At 42.3% G+C, this 15345-nt stretch overlaps 1 protein-coding gene across 1 annotated transcript in view; it reads right to left on the reverse strand.

Annotated features, from left to right (window-relative positions):
* Positions 1-783: 783 nt before the first annotated feature.
* Positions 784-15345, reverse strand: part of LCT (lactase) — a 31153-nt gene continuing 16591 nt past the window's right edge. Inside the window, exons 9-17 of the mRNA XM_077830374.1 lie at positions 14266-14534; positions 13759-14049; positions 12143-12341; positions 11004-11206; positions 10378-10487; positions 8318-8452; positions 4603-4826; positions 2353-2589; positions 784-1524 (exon numbers count right to left, since the gene is read on the reverse strand). Of these exons, the coding sequence (XP_077686500.1) occupies positions 1313-1524; positions 2353-2589; positions 4603-4826; positions 8318-8452; positions 10378-10487; positions 11004-11206; positions 12143-12341; positions 13759-14049; positions 14266-14534 (1880 nt within the window). The 3' untranslated portion in view covers positions 784-1312. The remainder of the gene's footprint in view (positions 1525-2352; positions 2590-4602; positions 4827-8317; positions 8453-10377; positions 10488-11003; positions 11207-12142; positions 12342-13758; positions 14050-14265; positions 14535-15345) is intronic.

A 15345-nucleotide genomic window follows, 5' to 3' on the forward strand; every position in this document is an offset into this window, starting at 1 on the left:
CTTTTATGTACACTTCATACAATCCAATGGATTAAGTGTAGTTTTCTTTGTGTTAAGTATATCCCTTATTTCCTAATGACTTTTTGCTGTGGAGCTGCTTTAACCATCTACAATTTCAAGACTTACTCTGCTTCTAGCAGCTGCAAGTAACTCCAGGATAGTGCTAAGTTGGTTCAAGGGAACAACCTGTGGGATACTAGATCTATCTACCACCTACCTGCACACTGTTTTTCCACAGGTAAAGTGGAACATCTAAGGGACTGTTACATTATTACTGCTTAGTACCATGAAGAGATATCCTTTGCCCAAAGCATTTACAATAGCTCCCATAGAGTAGCTTTCCTTCAAACTCACCAAGAACAAAGGGGAGTTAACAGCTACATGCAAGAGAAGCCTTGTCTACACCTAAGAACTGCTAAAGGTCAGGGTTGCACTGGTTTAATTAAAGGTGTGATAAGTGTCTCCCCACGTTTCATCAGTTTATCATCATGCCTTTTAACTAGGTTTAACTAGAGCAACTTTTATGTACAAACTCTTAATATTTAACTTTTGTGCTTAAACAAGTTCATTTGCACTACCTTCTATTTTACTTTGGACTGAGATGAAAACACTGTTGCCCAAGAACTGTTAATAGCGAGGCTGAAAGATTATTTGACAGCTTAATTTTTCTAATAAAAACAAAGGGACTCCAGCTGTAACTGAAAGAATGTTTAAGGAGGAAACCAACTTTGAATGAATAGGATGAGTGACAGAAGCAAACAACATACATTTACCACACCAAACTTCAAGTTTTGTAAGTATAGCAAACACATTTTTTTTAGATCTGTGTAAGTGCTTAATACAACAAGTGATATGTGCTAGTACAAAAAAACTCAGCAAGGCCAAAATTCATTTTATCTAAAACTTTAATTTTTTCAATTATCAGAAGTTTAATATTAACCTGACTCCTACTGATATTAATGGGAAAGATAAGCACAGTAAGATGTAAACTACATCAGTCTAATCAACTTTTTGGAAAGCTTTGTTTGAAATTTGAGGACAATTTTGATGAATGCATTCCCATTTTGTAATAGTTTGAGCTTGCCAAAGCTTAGCTTTTTTTATGTACATCCATTTTTAAAATCAAAACTAACCAACTAGCAGCACTTATAGTATAACTAAGTTACTGTAAGCTAGGGACAACAGATGGAAGAACCTCTTAACAGTAGCTAACAACTACAGGTGGTATTGTGTGTCTGGCCCTCAAGACTTTAAAGAAGGGAACATCTTACATTGCATGCACACACTTCAAAAATGTACATTTTACTTAACTCTATCCTGATGGTTTACTCACTCTTTTAGATAACTTGCCATATTTGTATGAAAAAAGAGCAAGTCCTAACACACCAATCAGAGCAAAAGCAAATAGCACATACAGTCCTATTTCTGCATTCAGTGAAGTTAAATCTAATCCCAGAAATTGTACTTTCCCACTGGAGGCATTGTGCACAGACCCCATTGTGCTGGCAGTTGGTGTAGCAGTACCTGGGAAGACAAGAATTGAATGGCATCAATACCTCTTATGAACTACTTCATGTACACAACTATTTGATTTCTCCTCACTTACTTGGGGTTCTTTGGGGGCAGCTAATCAGTATACTGTCTTACAACAGGTGGGGGAAAATAGGTTAGTAATTGGACATTTAAGACCATTCAAAAGGAGATCTATCACTCACAAAAAAAAAAAGTAATATTAATCTGGCACCAATCATTAGATTATACAGCCTTTGTTTACCTAACTCTCAGAAACCACTTCTGAATATTTTTTCTGGTATTTTCAAAAGTTATTTTGTTACAGTCTCACCTTCATTTTCTGCCATGCTTAGGTAGAGATCATTTATCTATGGGATAGGAAAGTGTTTCATTTAAAGAGTCACATTCTCCAAAGAATGCTAGATCCCTATGTTTTGAAAAGCTTCACGTATGCCAAGGGTGCCATACAAGTATTACATACTGTATAAATTAGCTCAACTGGTTCTAGGTGTTATGGACCCAACTCCTCTGAACTGAAATTCCTAGTTTTGACAATATTCTCAATCTGCAGCAAAAAAGTGTTTTTCTCCATTCATAAGAATGTAAAGTAATATTTGAAGGTATATACAGCAGCCCTGTGTAGTACAACATAATCAGTTCCCAGCATATTCACCAATAAGAGCTCAGTTTGCAACTACTGTAACTGAATCCCTAATATGGATTATGCTGGGGCTGTAGGGAATTCTACAAAGTAACATACGTCATTGTATAAATGTAGAAATCATTAGGATGCTCTTAGCCATTAATATTAATCCCTATGTTCTGTTTCTAGTTAGTTACCTTCAGGCTGTGGCTGGAGACACAAATGTGGTCCATTTGCTGGGTCTGGGAAGCCATTACATTGTATGATTGATGAATAATATTTTGAAGATTCTCTGGGAATCCTGGGCAGATTGGGATCAGTATAGTTGATGTAATGCAAACCAAATTTTTCAGCAAAGCCTGTTGCCCATTCTAAGTTGTCCATCAGAGACCATGCAGTGTAGCCTCGGAGATCAACACTATCAAGTAGAACAGCTGTTGAGATGCACCAAATGTGAAAGCACGATCATGTAGGTATTTAACTTATTTTAGGGCTTTTTATCCAATATGTTTATCTTGGCATAGTCAATATGGAAGGCAATTCAGTATGCTACCAAAGTGACATGCATAGCACAGTTGCCAACTTTCACATGGTAAATAAGTACCCCGACTTTCACAATAAGACAAAAATCAAGCTAATCCCATTTCAAAACAAGGCCAAAATAACCCAATCCCTAAGAACCCCAACACTCTGTGACTAGATTTCCCCGTGTGCCATCTGGGACTGTGGTGGGCCCGCTGTGCACCCCTGACACTCTCCCCATTTTGCCCTGGCTTGCCAGGAGCCAATTAAAAAAAAACAAACTACAAGCCCAGTGAGCAAAAAATCAAGCCCAATTTCTATGTTTTTTTCTCCCATGGGGTTGATCACCATGTCTAGTCATGTCTAGGAGGAATTAGTTACCTTATATCCCCAGATTTCATACCTCATCCCATCCTTAATTTTAGTTCAGAACTAGCAGTTAAAGGGAAATCCTTATTTCATTCACTTTATCTTTGATGTGTAATTTAGGGATTGAACCAGTACTCTGATGGCTGGTATCCTGTGCTCCAGAATCTAAGCTGTCATTTAAAAAAAAGTGACACTCTTTCAGACTGTGAAGAAAGCCTTCACATTGTAAACAGTGTATAAACCCCTGCTGTGACATCCCTCAATAAAGAGGGGATATGATCGTATTTTGAACAGCTGCATGATCTTCCATCAGAACTCTCATCTGGGCATGTCAAATAGTGCCAGCTCTCTCACTATTTTCACAAGTGATGAGCTCTTGCCCCCCTTGCACAATTAACCCTGGTGGAAGCCAGCAGAGTTCCTCCCCCCCGCTCGCTGTTCTCACAGGAAGGGAAGAGGGAACAAAGAGCCCAGCATGGTTTTGCTCCCTCCTGAGAGCAATTGGACAGGATAGTGCCTCTGTCCCTCTCCCTCCTTTCTGCTACAACTTCCCAATCCAGAGAGAAGGGAATGAAGAACCCCCAGAAGAAGAAAACTGGGGCCAGAATTAATTGCTGGGCAGGGGACAGGTAGATGTTGGGGTGAGAAATTCTGAAGCAGGGGCCAAAATCGTCTTGCCCAATAGATTTAGTTATCAAACACATACCAGGGAGGGGCAGGGGGAGTTTAACAAATCAAAACATGAAAAAACACAATATGGTCTTTTAAAATCTCAGGATTTATGATCTCTTGAGGTTAGCAAAGCTGCAGTGGGTACAGCTTGGAAGAATACCACTCCACCACCACCATCCCAGTTGCCCATGGCTATAATTAACATTAAACAACAGCAGGTAGTACTGACTATCGGCTAGTATGTGTTTACACAGATGAGGTATTAAATAGCAACATGACAACTGATCTTAATTCTCTTCAAACCATCCTTTGGGCAGACAGTTAAACCACCAGCTACTGTGAACAAGAGTTCTGAATGGCAAAGCAAACTGGCACAACAGATGGGAGTCTGAACAAGGGCCTAGCCTCCAGTGGTCCTCAGTGAGCTAAGTACACTGCAGTAGTAATGCACATACATGGTGTAGTTGGTGGTGCCAGTCTCATACACAGCCATGCTTAGTGCTCCATCAGGGAAACCTGAAGAAAAGAGGAACTGTCTCTCTGCAGTTGTGATTAGTTACATCATATGCAAACAAAGTATGATGCAACATAGAGGGGCAAAGAACAAAAGTCCAGAACTAGGTGGCAAGTGTTTGAAGTTATTGGTCTTAATTCTGTACTGAGTCAATTGCTTGTGGAGGGCTAGAGCCCCTAGTATTTGGCCTCTGCCAACAATGGGCACAGGAGATTGGGACTGCTGAGAGACAAGACCCAAGAACCTTGATGATGCCAATGTTACTTGAACTAAGAATGAGCACTACATTATAAGTTTCCTGTTAAAATGTGAAAGCATCGTTCTGATCAGAAGTACTGCTCTCATCAGATTGGGATGAAGGAACCTGTACCTTTTAACGCTTCATTAATGTAGCTCTTGTAGTAGTGTATTCGCCAAGTGTCATTGAGGCCTAGGTCTCCACGTTCAGAAATCCCATTCTCAGTAACATAAATTGGAGGGTTATCATACTCTTCCTTTATCCACCTCAGGATCTTTCTGAAGCCAAAGGGGGTCACCTTTAACCAGAAGGAACCAGAGCCCAGCCAGCTCCAGTCCGTTACTGAAGCTACCCCTCTGTGGATGAGAATCAGAATGTAACAATAATAAAACACCTTATTCTGCCAACTCCAACAGCTTAGGCCAAGGATCAAATTGTACATTATTATTTATTTGTATTACAGCAGAACCTAAAGGTTCCAGTCAGGGCTTTGTGCTAGGCCCTGTACAAGCCCTGAAGAGCTTACTGTCTCAGATTCAACAGTATATGCTCTATAGAAGTGCTTGGGATAACTTTATGAACAAGAAATATTAACAGATCACATGAACGGCTGCCAGACAAATTCTATCCTTCAACTTCTGGGTCTTCGGAACTGAAACAACAGAAGCAGCAATAGGACTGAAGCTGGCAGTCATGACGAAGACCTCGGGAGAGGAGAATGTTCAGGGAAGCCGGGAAATCAGGCAGCACAATAAGAGAGAGGAGACCTAGGTAGCATTGGCAAGACAGCAGAAATGACGGGAAGCAGGGAACTGGGTAGCATTTGAAGGTTGAGAGAACCACCAGGTGGAAGGAAAGGAGCCTGAGGGGAGAGAGGAACAGAGCAATTGATTTTTATTTTAATTTGGGGGATGGGGGGGGGCACGACCCATGATACGGGAGTGAAATAAAAACCTAAAAGAGAATTGGCTTGCAAAAGGTGGGACAAAGAACAAATTAAAGACAGTAACACAGTAAGTTTCCTCTAGTATTACTTTTCCCCAGGTAAGCAGTTGCTGGGGTGTCCTTGAGAATGAGGTGTGATCTGATTGAGGTGTGGGGAGGTGAACCTCACTAGTCTATTAAGATGTGGTCTACCTTGAAAGAGACTGAGAGCCACTGGCTTAAGCTATGTCAAATGCTAACCCTAACCCTAAAATAATCCAATCTAGTTTTAGTGTTCTCTTGGAGGTTCTAACATGTATAGCTAAATACTTTAGAACCTCCAAGAGAGAGTGCGTTCAATCCTGCATTCCTTGTACATCAATGGCAATTTTGGGGACAAACAATGCAGGACTGAATCTATAGTGTATATAGTTTTTGATTAAAATTACAGAAGGGTTCAAGCTTCAAAGATATGGGCAGGCTTCAGAGAGCTACTTAGTTCAGGGGAGTTTCCATGTACAACCGATTAAAACTCATAAAAGCAAAAAATAGACAAAATACAGAGAGTACCAAATTTGACAGGGTTTTTCTGCAGTCTTTTAAATCATTGGTAGAGGATGCTTGTGAGCTCTAAAGATCCCTCCCATCTATGTGATGTGCTCCCATCGTCATGCCTGCTTGTTGAGAGCTCTTTCCGAGTCCAGTTTGATGTAGTTTAAAGCAGTGGTTAACTTTTCACAGATAGCAGGAGTGATACTGGTAATTTATTTTCCTCTCCATATATGTAGATAATTCCCATAACTCTAATGGGAATTGGGGTGACCAGAAGTTCTGATAAAAATCAGGACTGTCCCGATATTTAGCTGTTTGTCCCACGTCCCTACAGATGTCCAGATGTTTGGCACAGGGTTGGACTAGTCACCTAGTGGGCAGGCTCCCTTCCTGGCTCCATGCAGTTCCCGGGAAGTGGCTGGCAGGACCCTGCAGCCCCTAGGTGGATGGGTGGCCAGGGAAGTCTCTGTGTGCTGCGCCCACCATGAGCGCCGGCTTCGCAGCTCTCATTGGCTAGGAACCGCGGCCAATGGGAGCTGCGGGGGCAGGGCCTGCAGGCACGAGCAGTGCATAGAGCCCCCTGGTCGCCCCTGTCCCTAGGAGCCAGAGGGACCTGTCGACCGCTTCCCAGGAGCCGCACCAGGTAAGCACTGCCCAGACCCCACCCCTGCATCTCCTCCCCCTGCCCCAGCCCTCTAGAGGTGGGCAAGGGGAGGCCCAGCCAGGGGCAATGGGGCATGCATGGCATGGCCAGCTGCACATTGGTCTGCCTGGCCCTGTGCTGCCAGTGTGCCCCACAACTGCCAAGCACCCCACACACCCTAGTTCTCCAACACACACACACACACACACACACACACACACACAGATCTCCCCCTTCCCAGTGTCCTCCTCCACAGCCCCCGCACCACAACTACACAGTGCCCCACACTGCCCAGCGCCCTGACACACAGAGATCTCCCCCACTACCCAGGACTCCAAAACACACAAACCGCCCCCAGTGCCCTCTGCCCCCTCACAGCCCAGCACCCCCCCTCAGACCTCCCTGAGGCTCACTCGCCTATGCCCTGTCCCATCCCATGGCTGCACTCACCAGCCCTGCTGGGAGGTGAGGTGACTGTCAGTTGGGCTGATCCAGCAGCATAGCCGGGGTTGGAACTGGGATCATGCGCCTCTGCCCTGTGGCTTCAGCTGGGGTCTGGAGCCAGGGCCATGAGCCCCTGCCCCATGGCTTGTGTTGAGGGCTGCAGCAGGGGCCATATACCCCCCTTGCAGCTTCCTAGGCCTGTGTGCCTCCCTCTCCCATGGCTCCTGTCAGGGCTGTGCACCTGTGGCTGCCCCGCCCCACCCCACCCATGTGTGCTGATATTTTACTCTTGCGATCTGGTCATCCTAGGTGTAAAACCTCCTTGATCAGAGAATGTGGTCCTCTGATCTCGGTTTCCCTCTGTCATCAAGGGGGGTTTATACCCAACTCTCACTGAAGTTATGGGAATTATTTTCAAAACTCTCTCCATACATTGATGACAAAGCAGCTATTTATGTGGGACTATACGTGGAGAGGAAATTATCAGTACTTCCCCCTCCTATACAGCAAAAAAGTTGTTAAAAGCAGCCCGTATTTGCTAATCTATTAAATATAAAACTAGGCCAGGTGGTTATTTTAATATTAAAAGAAGAAGCTTTATATATGTTTAGTATTTAAGTTGTTTCACCCTTAAAGCATCATACCGTAGTTGGTACACGAATTCCATTATGACAAACACACATTTAAAAGGTTTCAGAGTAACAGCCGTGTTAGTCTGTATTCGCAAAAAGGAAAGGAATACTTGTGGCACCTTAAAGAGGCTAATCAATTTATTTGAGCATAAGCTTTCGTGAGCTCCAGCTAAGTGAGCTGTAGCTCACGAAAGCTTATGCTCAAATAAATTGGTTAGTCTCTAAGGTACCACAAGTACTCCTTTTCTTTTTACACATTTAAAAGACATCTAGAAACGAGTATAGTCTGCCATCTCAAAAGCCAGAGTCTATGAAGATACCATTTTCAAGATGGTCAGAAGTTGATATAAAAATGTGAGTAGACTAACACATTTTCCTTTATTAGTGGTTCTGTTCTTAACTGTGTTTGCTAAAAATTCAGTGTCATAAGCTTGTGACGATGGAGCAAGGGCAACAAGTATCACATTTATTCCCTGAATTTTGGGCAGTACCCAAATTTCTGACCCAGTGAATATTTTACTAGCCCAAGTCCTGGGGGTCTAAAAGTCCAAAAGCTTGTCAAGTTAATTTTTAATGTTTAACATTGATCATATTGGTACAGGCTCCAGAAGTGTGTGTGTTATTTGACTATAACTTTATGCTTACGTCTTACCTATCAGCATCATAGGATGAGATGGTAGAAGTATAGTTTAAGTTGTATGCCAATATTGTGGTATAATGATTGAAACCAAAGAAATCAAATGTGCCTTTAATTCTCTGCTTTTCACTTTCAGTAAATTCTGGGAGTCTGCATTAAAAGGAAAAAACAAGAAAGATTAAAATTCAACTTAAAAGCCTCCGATGTAAGCATCATAATACCAATTTTATTGACTGGAATACTGAGAGACTTGCCCAAAGTGAGATAGTGGCAGAAATGGAACTTGAACACAAGAATCTGCTCCAACCACTAGGGCACACTCCTTCCCGAGCTGGGAACAGAACTCAAGCATTAACGCACTACAGACACCAAATCACACCTTTTCCAGAGCATGCTAAGCAATTCTTCGAGACCAGATTTTATCAGCAAACATTCCTTTACCTTTTCAGAGGTAAATGATCAGAAATACTGCACAGCTCAAGTGCAACCTCTGCCAGTTTCGCTATACCATGCTGTGAAAGTGAAGAGATTCACCATGTTGGCCAGGGTATAGCCAGACTCTGAAAAAGGGAAGGTGATCTGCAGCACAGAAGTTTGATGTTCCTCCCAACATCTCAGGATAAAGCTGTGATAGCACAATGGAATCATGGACCATCTGGCCAGACTGGTGCCTTTGAACTAAGTTTCTTGAGTCACCAGGCTTCAATTTTTCACAGCTGATTAATATAACATATCATTTTTAAGAGCAGTTGAAAGCAACACTCAATGCATCTGAATAGAAGCATTACGTCTTCCACTGTAGGGCATCATATGTACAATTTTGAGCTGCCTGTTTGTGTCGTTAGCCCAAAGAAGCTCTTGAAGAAAGTGATTTTTCAGAAGTTTGTTTTGTTTGCAAATGAGATGTGCGGAAATATTTTAACATTAAACCCAAAAGCAAAAGAGAACTTTCTAGGGGAATACAGCAACTCCTATAGATGTATTTAATCAAGATAATAAATTCATTTATCCCATATCCTCTCCATTCGCTCATTTACAGAATTAACAGATTGCATTTACATAGGCCAGAAATCAAGTAGGTAAAATATTCAACACAAAACAGGTCAGACTTAATCCTGTGTACAGATGGTGAGCACTTTTTTATACAAGTTTATTTGGTGTTCCTGAATAATGGATTGAGCTACACCAGTGAACTGGTGCAAGTGGGAAGGGATTGACCCTGACAAAGCTATCCTTCTTAAAGGAGACAAGATGGGTACACTAATATCTTTTGGTGAGAGGCATAAGCTTTCGAGCCACAAAGAGCTCTTCTTCGGGTCTGGGAAAGGTATTTGGAGCACCACAGCTAAATGCACGGTTGTTTAGAGTAAGTAGCTAGCACATATTCTAAGGGACCATTCCAGACGGAGTGGCCAGTTAACACCACTGTAGTCATATGACAAAGAGAGCGGTTACAGAGTGTTAGGGGCATTCTTCACATCTTGGACAGCAAACAAATGAAAATGTTATTGCTAAAGTTCAGGTTTTAAACCACTGCTAGGTAACAGCTGGACTGTATAGTAGAGAAGATGTGAGTCACTACAGACTAGGAGGCACTCCTGGGATCCCACCACTGCAGACTTAAGCAGGCTACCGAATGTTCCTTGTCTTAGCCAGGTTTATTTTAAAGGGAAAATGGTTCATACGATTTATCATCATAACCCTGAATCCCAATTCTTTATCCTCCCCATCCTTTCATAATAAATAGGACACTCTGAAGGTTGTTTGCCTACTGAGTTTTACTGGCACTGCACCTGCCTTAGATATTGTTTGTCACTTGGAAATTTTTAGGTGGAGGCACCAGTCACTAGTTTAGAATCGAACCCAAGGATCAGTTACAGCGAAGCCACTGTTTTAACCACTGTAACATAATACCTCAGGAGTAAGAAAGAGTCACTGCAAATTTATCCTAACTACTTCACCCAGCTCTAAAATAATCATGAATATTTACCAGCCCACACTTTCTTACCAGGACAGTGGAATTTTGCAAGGTGGAAGTTAACAAGACATGAGCAAATACATTACCAGGCGCTTACCGTGATTCGCTCAGGCCTTGGGCCAGGCTGCGCTCCCGTATTCTCGTTTTCATCACTTCATTGTAATCACCGTTTTTGAAAATGGGATGAGCAAACCAACCACCATAAAACTAAGCCAAGTAAATAAGAAAGAGGATGGGGGAGGGTTAAATAACGCATCGCCAACTGAATGCCATGCAAGAATGTCATGAACTAATATTCTATTAGCCAATGGCAAAATTTGTGCCATACCATTTACCGGCAACTTAAAATGAATGAGCAAACAGAGACGCAGGGAAGTGCCTCACGTTATCAGTAAGAACAACAAGGTTGTGGTGCTGTATTTCTATTTTGGCTCTTCTCTGCTGCTTACTGTATAACTGCTCTGCTACAGGGTGTTATCAAGGAGAGGATGGGTGTTCTTTGGAGACAAAAAATTCTTAAGGAGGTTCTACACAATTAAAACTATTGGTACATGAAAAAGATATTGAGAGCCTCAGTGTTAGGCTTGGTTCACTGCAACAATCTGCTAGAAAATGGTAAGGCAGTGATCCAGGTCAAGGCATCTCTGCATCATAGTAACTATGGGATTAGGAATATGGGAGTGAGAAAGAGTAAAGGGTGTATTGGTGAGATCTCCTGTGTACCTGCACATATCGCCTTGCAGCATCAATATCTTCCTGCTTGTCAGGGTTTCTTGGCTCAGCCCAGTCAGAGTTAATGGTAATGGAGATTAATCCTCCTTGTTTAGGACGGTAGGTTTCATTGTACAGATGCCAGACTTCAGCATGCGCCTTTATTAAGTTATGCCCAACTATGTAAGGAGCTTTACCTGGTCTAGAAAAGATTCCTGAAGAGAGAGCAATTCATGAGGTAAGACAGGGCTGCTCCCACAACCAAGCCTTCATTTCCAGCAGAGTAACACATAAAGAACAACTAGAACTGCCAGTAAAAGAAGAAACGCCATCTCATCTGGCACCGCAGGGGCCAAACTGCAGGGCAGAGGGGTCCAGAACAACACACACAGAGAATCTCTTTCCACAGGATTGAGGGAAACTCTTCCCTTCCTGGAGATCCATGATGTGGGGAAACTGCAGGTCTCACTCTCCCACGAGGGGATGATTTCAAGGATGTGATGCATATGTACTGCAGAGGTTCCATACCTCACATGCAGGTGTCTCCACAGGAGGTACTGTATGGTCCTGTCTCTCTGGATAATTATATGGCACTCAGTACTCTAGTATTAGGGTGACCAGATGTCCCAATTTTATAGGGACAGTCCTGATGTTCAAGGCTTTGTCTTATATAGGCACCTGTTACCTCCCACCTCCATCTCAATTTTTCACACTTGCTATCTGATCACCCTATCTAGTACTCAGCACCTCACAAGAACAGATTTTATCCTTACAATGCCCCTATTAAGCAAAACTTTACAAACCCCAATTTTATAAAACCTGTGTGTTTTCTGCATACACATGTCCACTCGTAATTCGCATGGTCATTTCCCAACCTGACATGTTGCAGAAGCAATATTTCATGAAAAGTTCTTTGGAAACTCCCAATATAAACTACCTCCATTTTACAACTAAGGAACTGAAGCAGAGACACATAAAAGTGACTTGCCCAAGGTCACAAAGAAATTCTGTGGCAGACCCAGGAATTGAACTCAGACCTTTTGAGTCCCAATCCAGTGCCTTAACCACAAGATCATCCTTTGTCTCCTGAATAACTATGAACTTCCTTCTCACTCACACCGGAGAACACAGCTAAAAGACAGTAGCCATACCTGGAGCAGATATGCCATAGCCATAGCCAAGATTTGCGATTATATAGGGTTCATTGAGGGTTAACCAAAATTTTACTTTATCTCCCAGCCTCTGGAAAAGTAACTCAGCATATTCTTTAAATCTCTGAACTATGGTTTCATTCTCCCACCCGCCAACATTCTGCAGGGCCTGTGGGAGGTCCCAGTGGTAAATAGTTACCTATGTAGAGAGAGAGAGAGAGAGAGAGTTACAAACATCACTAGCTAATTTCTGAGATAACCACTGATTCACTCTCATTCATGAAGAAATGGACAAAGGACATGACTTTACTTACAAAAGCCTGCATTTATCATCACATGACTATCGCTGACTGACAGGCAGTTACATTAATTGATCTGTATCATAAAGGGAGTCTCCCAAAGCCTGTATTGTGCGCAGCTCAATACAGTGGTCACTAATACAACAAATACTACTCCTCCTCCTCCTCTCTTCTACAGTCTTTTCAGACACTGGGAAAAATCCAGCCGTGGAGCTGCACTTATTTGTGCCAGGTTTGGATTTGATCCCTAATATAATTAATAGTCACAATTGCCCAGTGATGGACCCAAGTGGATGACTACACCAGTTTTGGAATTGTTGTCAAAACAAGCTAAGATTAGAATCTGGTACCTCCCCTCCCCGCACTCACCCAATACAAGACAGTGAATTGACAGCCCTATAAAATTTAGGGATTTAAAAAAAAAAAAAGACATCCAAGATTCCCTGAGCATCAAGCATCTCTTCTCAGCCCCACTTTTCACACCACAAGGACTGCAGCTGGAAAAACCACAATACACGGTTTCTCTTTACCCTTTTAAAGAAAATTCCTGTTTTTTGCTAGGTTGAGACATTCACGTGCTTAACGTTTGAAGGGGAAAATAAACTTTGATTCTGTTATTTACAAAGATGGGGCCAATCCTGCAAGACTTCTGAACAACCTCAACTCCCCCTAAAGTCCATAAAAATTGAGAGAGTTCAGCAACTCTTAGGACTGGGACTCAGGGACGATTGCTCATGGCAATTTGAGAGAATGAAAAATTTTATTTTTGGTATCAAACTGTTATTAACAGCTTTTTATGGGATTCACAGTCCAAGCATCATTATTTGCTGCAGTGAAGACTGAAGTTAGGTATTAGGTACAATTTTCTAACTAAAAGGGTTATTAAGAACTGGAATAGGTAACCTAGGGAATCCCCCACACTCCAGGTTTTTAAGAAAAGGTGAGACAAACAGCTGTCATGGTGGCCTAAGTGTACTTAATCCTGCCTCAACGTGGGGGACTGGACAAGATAACCTCTTGAGGTGACTTCAGCTAATAGAATCATAAAAATGTAGGGCTGGAAAGTCTGTACTGTCATACAGGTGTAAAGTCATATGCATAAAAAAGCCCAATATGGCTGAAAAACTGAAAAATTGGATGGTAACAGACCGCAAATAACAACGATGATTGAACCTGGTAATATCCTTAAAAAAAAAAACGACCTCTCAACCATGCTCATAGCTGTGTCCATTGCTTCACACTGACAACAGACATTCTAGGCTTCAAAAGGACACACACAGTGACAATCCTGAAATCTTATTATATATAGATGTTTACCTGAGGTTTAATATTAGATGCAAGGAGAGCATTAATAAGCCTCTCATAGTAGTTTAATCCAGCTTCGTTAACATGCTTTGTAGTTCCATCTGGGAGAACACGGGGCCAGGAGATTGAAAAGCGATAGTGAGACACTTGGAGAGCTTTCAGACAAGCCAAGTCCTTCTCGAGTTTGTGGTAGCTGTCACAAGCTACATCTGCATTTTCATCATTGCTAATTTTCAAGGGAGTATGAGCAAACTGGTCCCAAATGCTAAGTCCTTTCCCATCTGCTCTCCAGGCTCCTTCAATCTATAATTATATAAGAAGTTATCTCCTGGCTTTGAAGTTAAATCCCCACTTTAGGACATACTTATTCTTAAGTGTCTTTGCATTCCCCCGTCTGATATTAGCTATTATAAGCTCCTCCAATTTTACTATATCCCAATTTTATGAAAGCTTTGAGTGTCCTCTGAAAACAATCAATTGTTCACTGATAATACACAGATGGCACCATGATCTCCTAACCTGATATGCTGCAGTTGCTACACTCCATGAAAAATTCTTTGGAAATTCCCCATATAAAAATTCATCCTCTTTTGGTAATGGGATCCCGTTGTTACGTATGACTTCAGCATAGTACACAGCAGAGCGTTTGGGGGTCCTGGGCCTGTTTGGATTTTCAAAATCAACCTGGTGCAGTCCAAACCTGACACTGTAACCATGCAACCATTCAAAGTTGTCCATGAGAGACCAAGCAACGTATCCTCGAAGATTAACGCCATCCAACTTGTAGGCTGAAAAGATTTAAACAAAAAAACCCCACAACTATTTGAGTGGGCCAGTACCTAGAGGGCAGTATCACATATACAAAGTCAGTACACTACAGCCTGTTTACCAGTTGGCATTATCAGAAGATAATGAAGGTTCCAGTGTCTTTTCTGTTTGTTCTAGTTTAGGGATGGGAGGAAAAAAAGACCAAACCCTGAATCTGAGCACCCCTAAACTTTCTCTCAAAGTCCAGAGCTGAGAGTCATGGTGCAGGGTCATCTCTAGTTTAGTTACCTCAGTTAAAATCATCATCAACTCCCCTTTTCCCCATTAAGGCCTGTGCGTAGAAAAATCAAGGCTCCATGCCCCAGATCCGCAAGGCTGCACTAAATGATGCCTTGCTGCAGCAGTACAGCATTTTTTAGACAATTCCCCTTCTCCTCTGACACACTTACGCCATGGGGTCTGCGGAGGTACAGGCTGGCTCTTTCACACCTGGAGATTCCCCCAAACCATGGGAATCCACAACATGCTGTTTAAGCCATCTTTGCAGCAGATGGAATGGACAACAGCAGTGAAAGCTTCCTAATTCAGAACCACCATTGGATGGTAATTGCTAGCTATTCGAGCCTGACTCAATATATCCATCCAAGAAGCATCAGCCAGCATGGCATAAGAGAAGGAAAAGAAGGGAAGGTGAGCATAGAGGAGCTAAGAAAGCTCGATTTTTGTTTTGTAAAACTATTTCAAGGGTGACCTCCAATTTAGACTTGGCAAGCTGCACATCTCACTCTAAGCACCTTCAGTTCCTCGTGTGTTAGGGAAGACAAGGGATGC

Source organism: Eretmochelys imbricata, chromosome 11 (genome assembly GCF_965152235.1).
Source record: "Eretmochelys imbricata isolate rEreImb1 chromosome 11, rEreImb1.hap1, whole genome shotgun sequence".
NCBI classification, from domain to species: domain Eukaryota; kingdom Metazoa; phylum Chordata; order Testudines; family Cheloniidae; genus Eretmochelys; species Eretmochelys imbricata.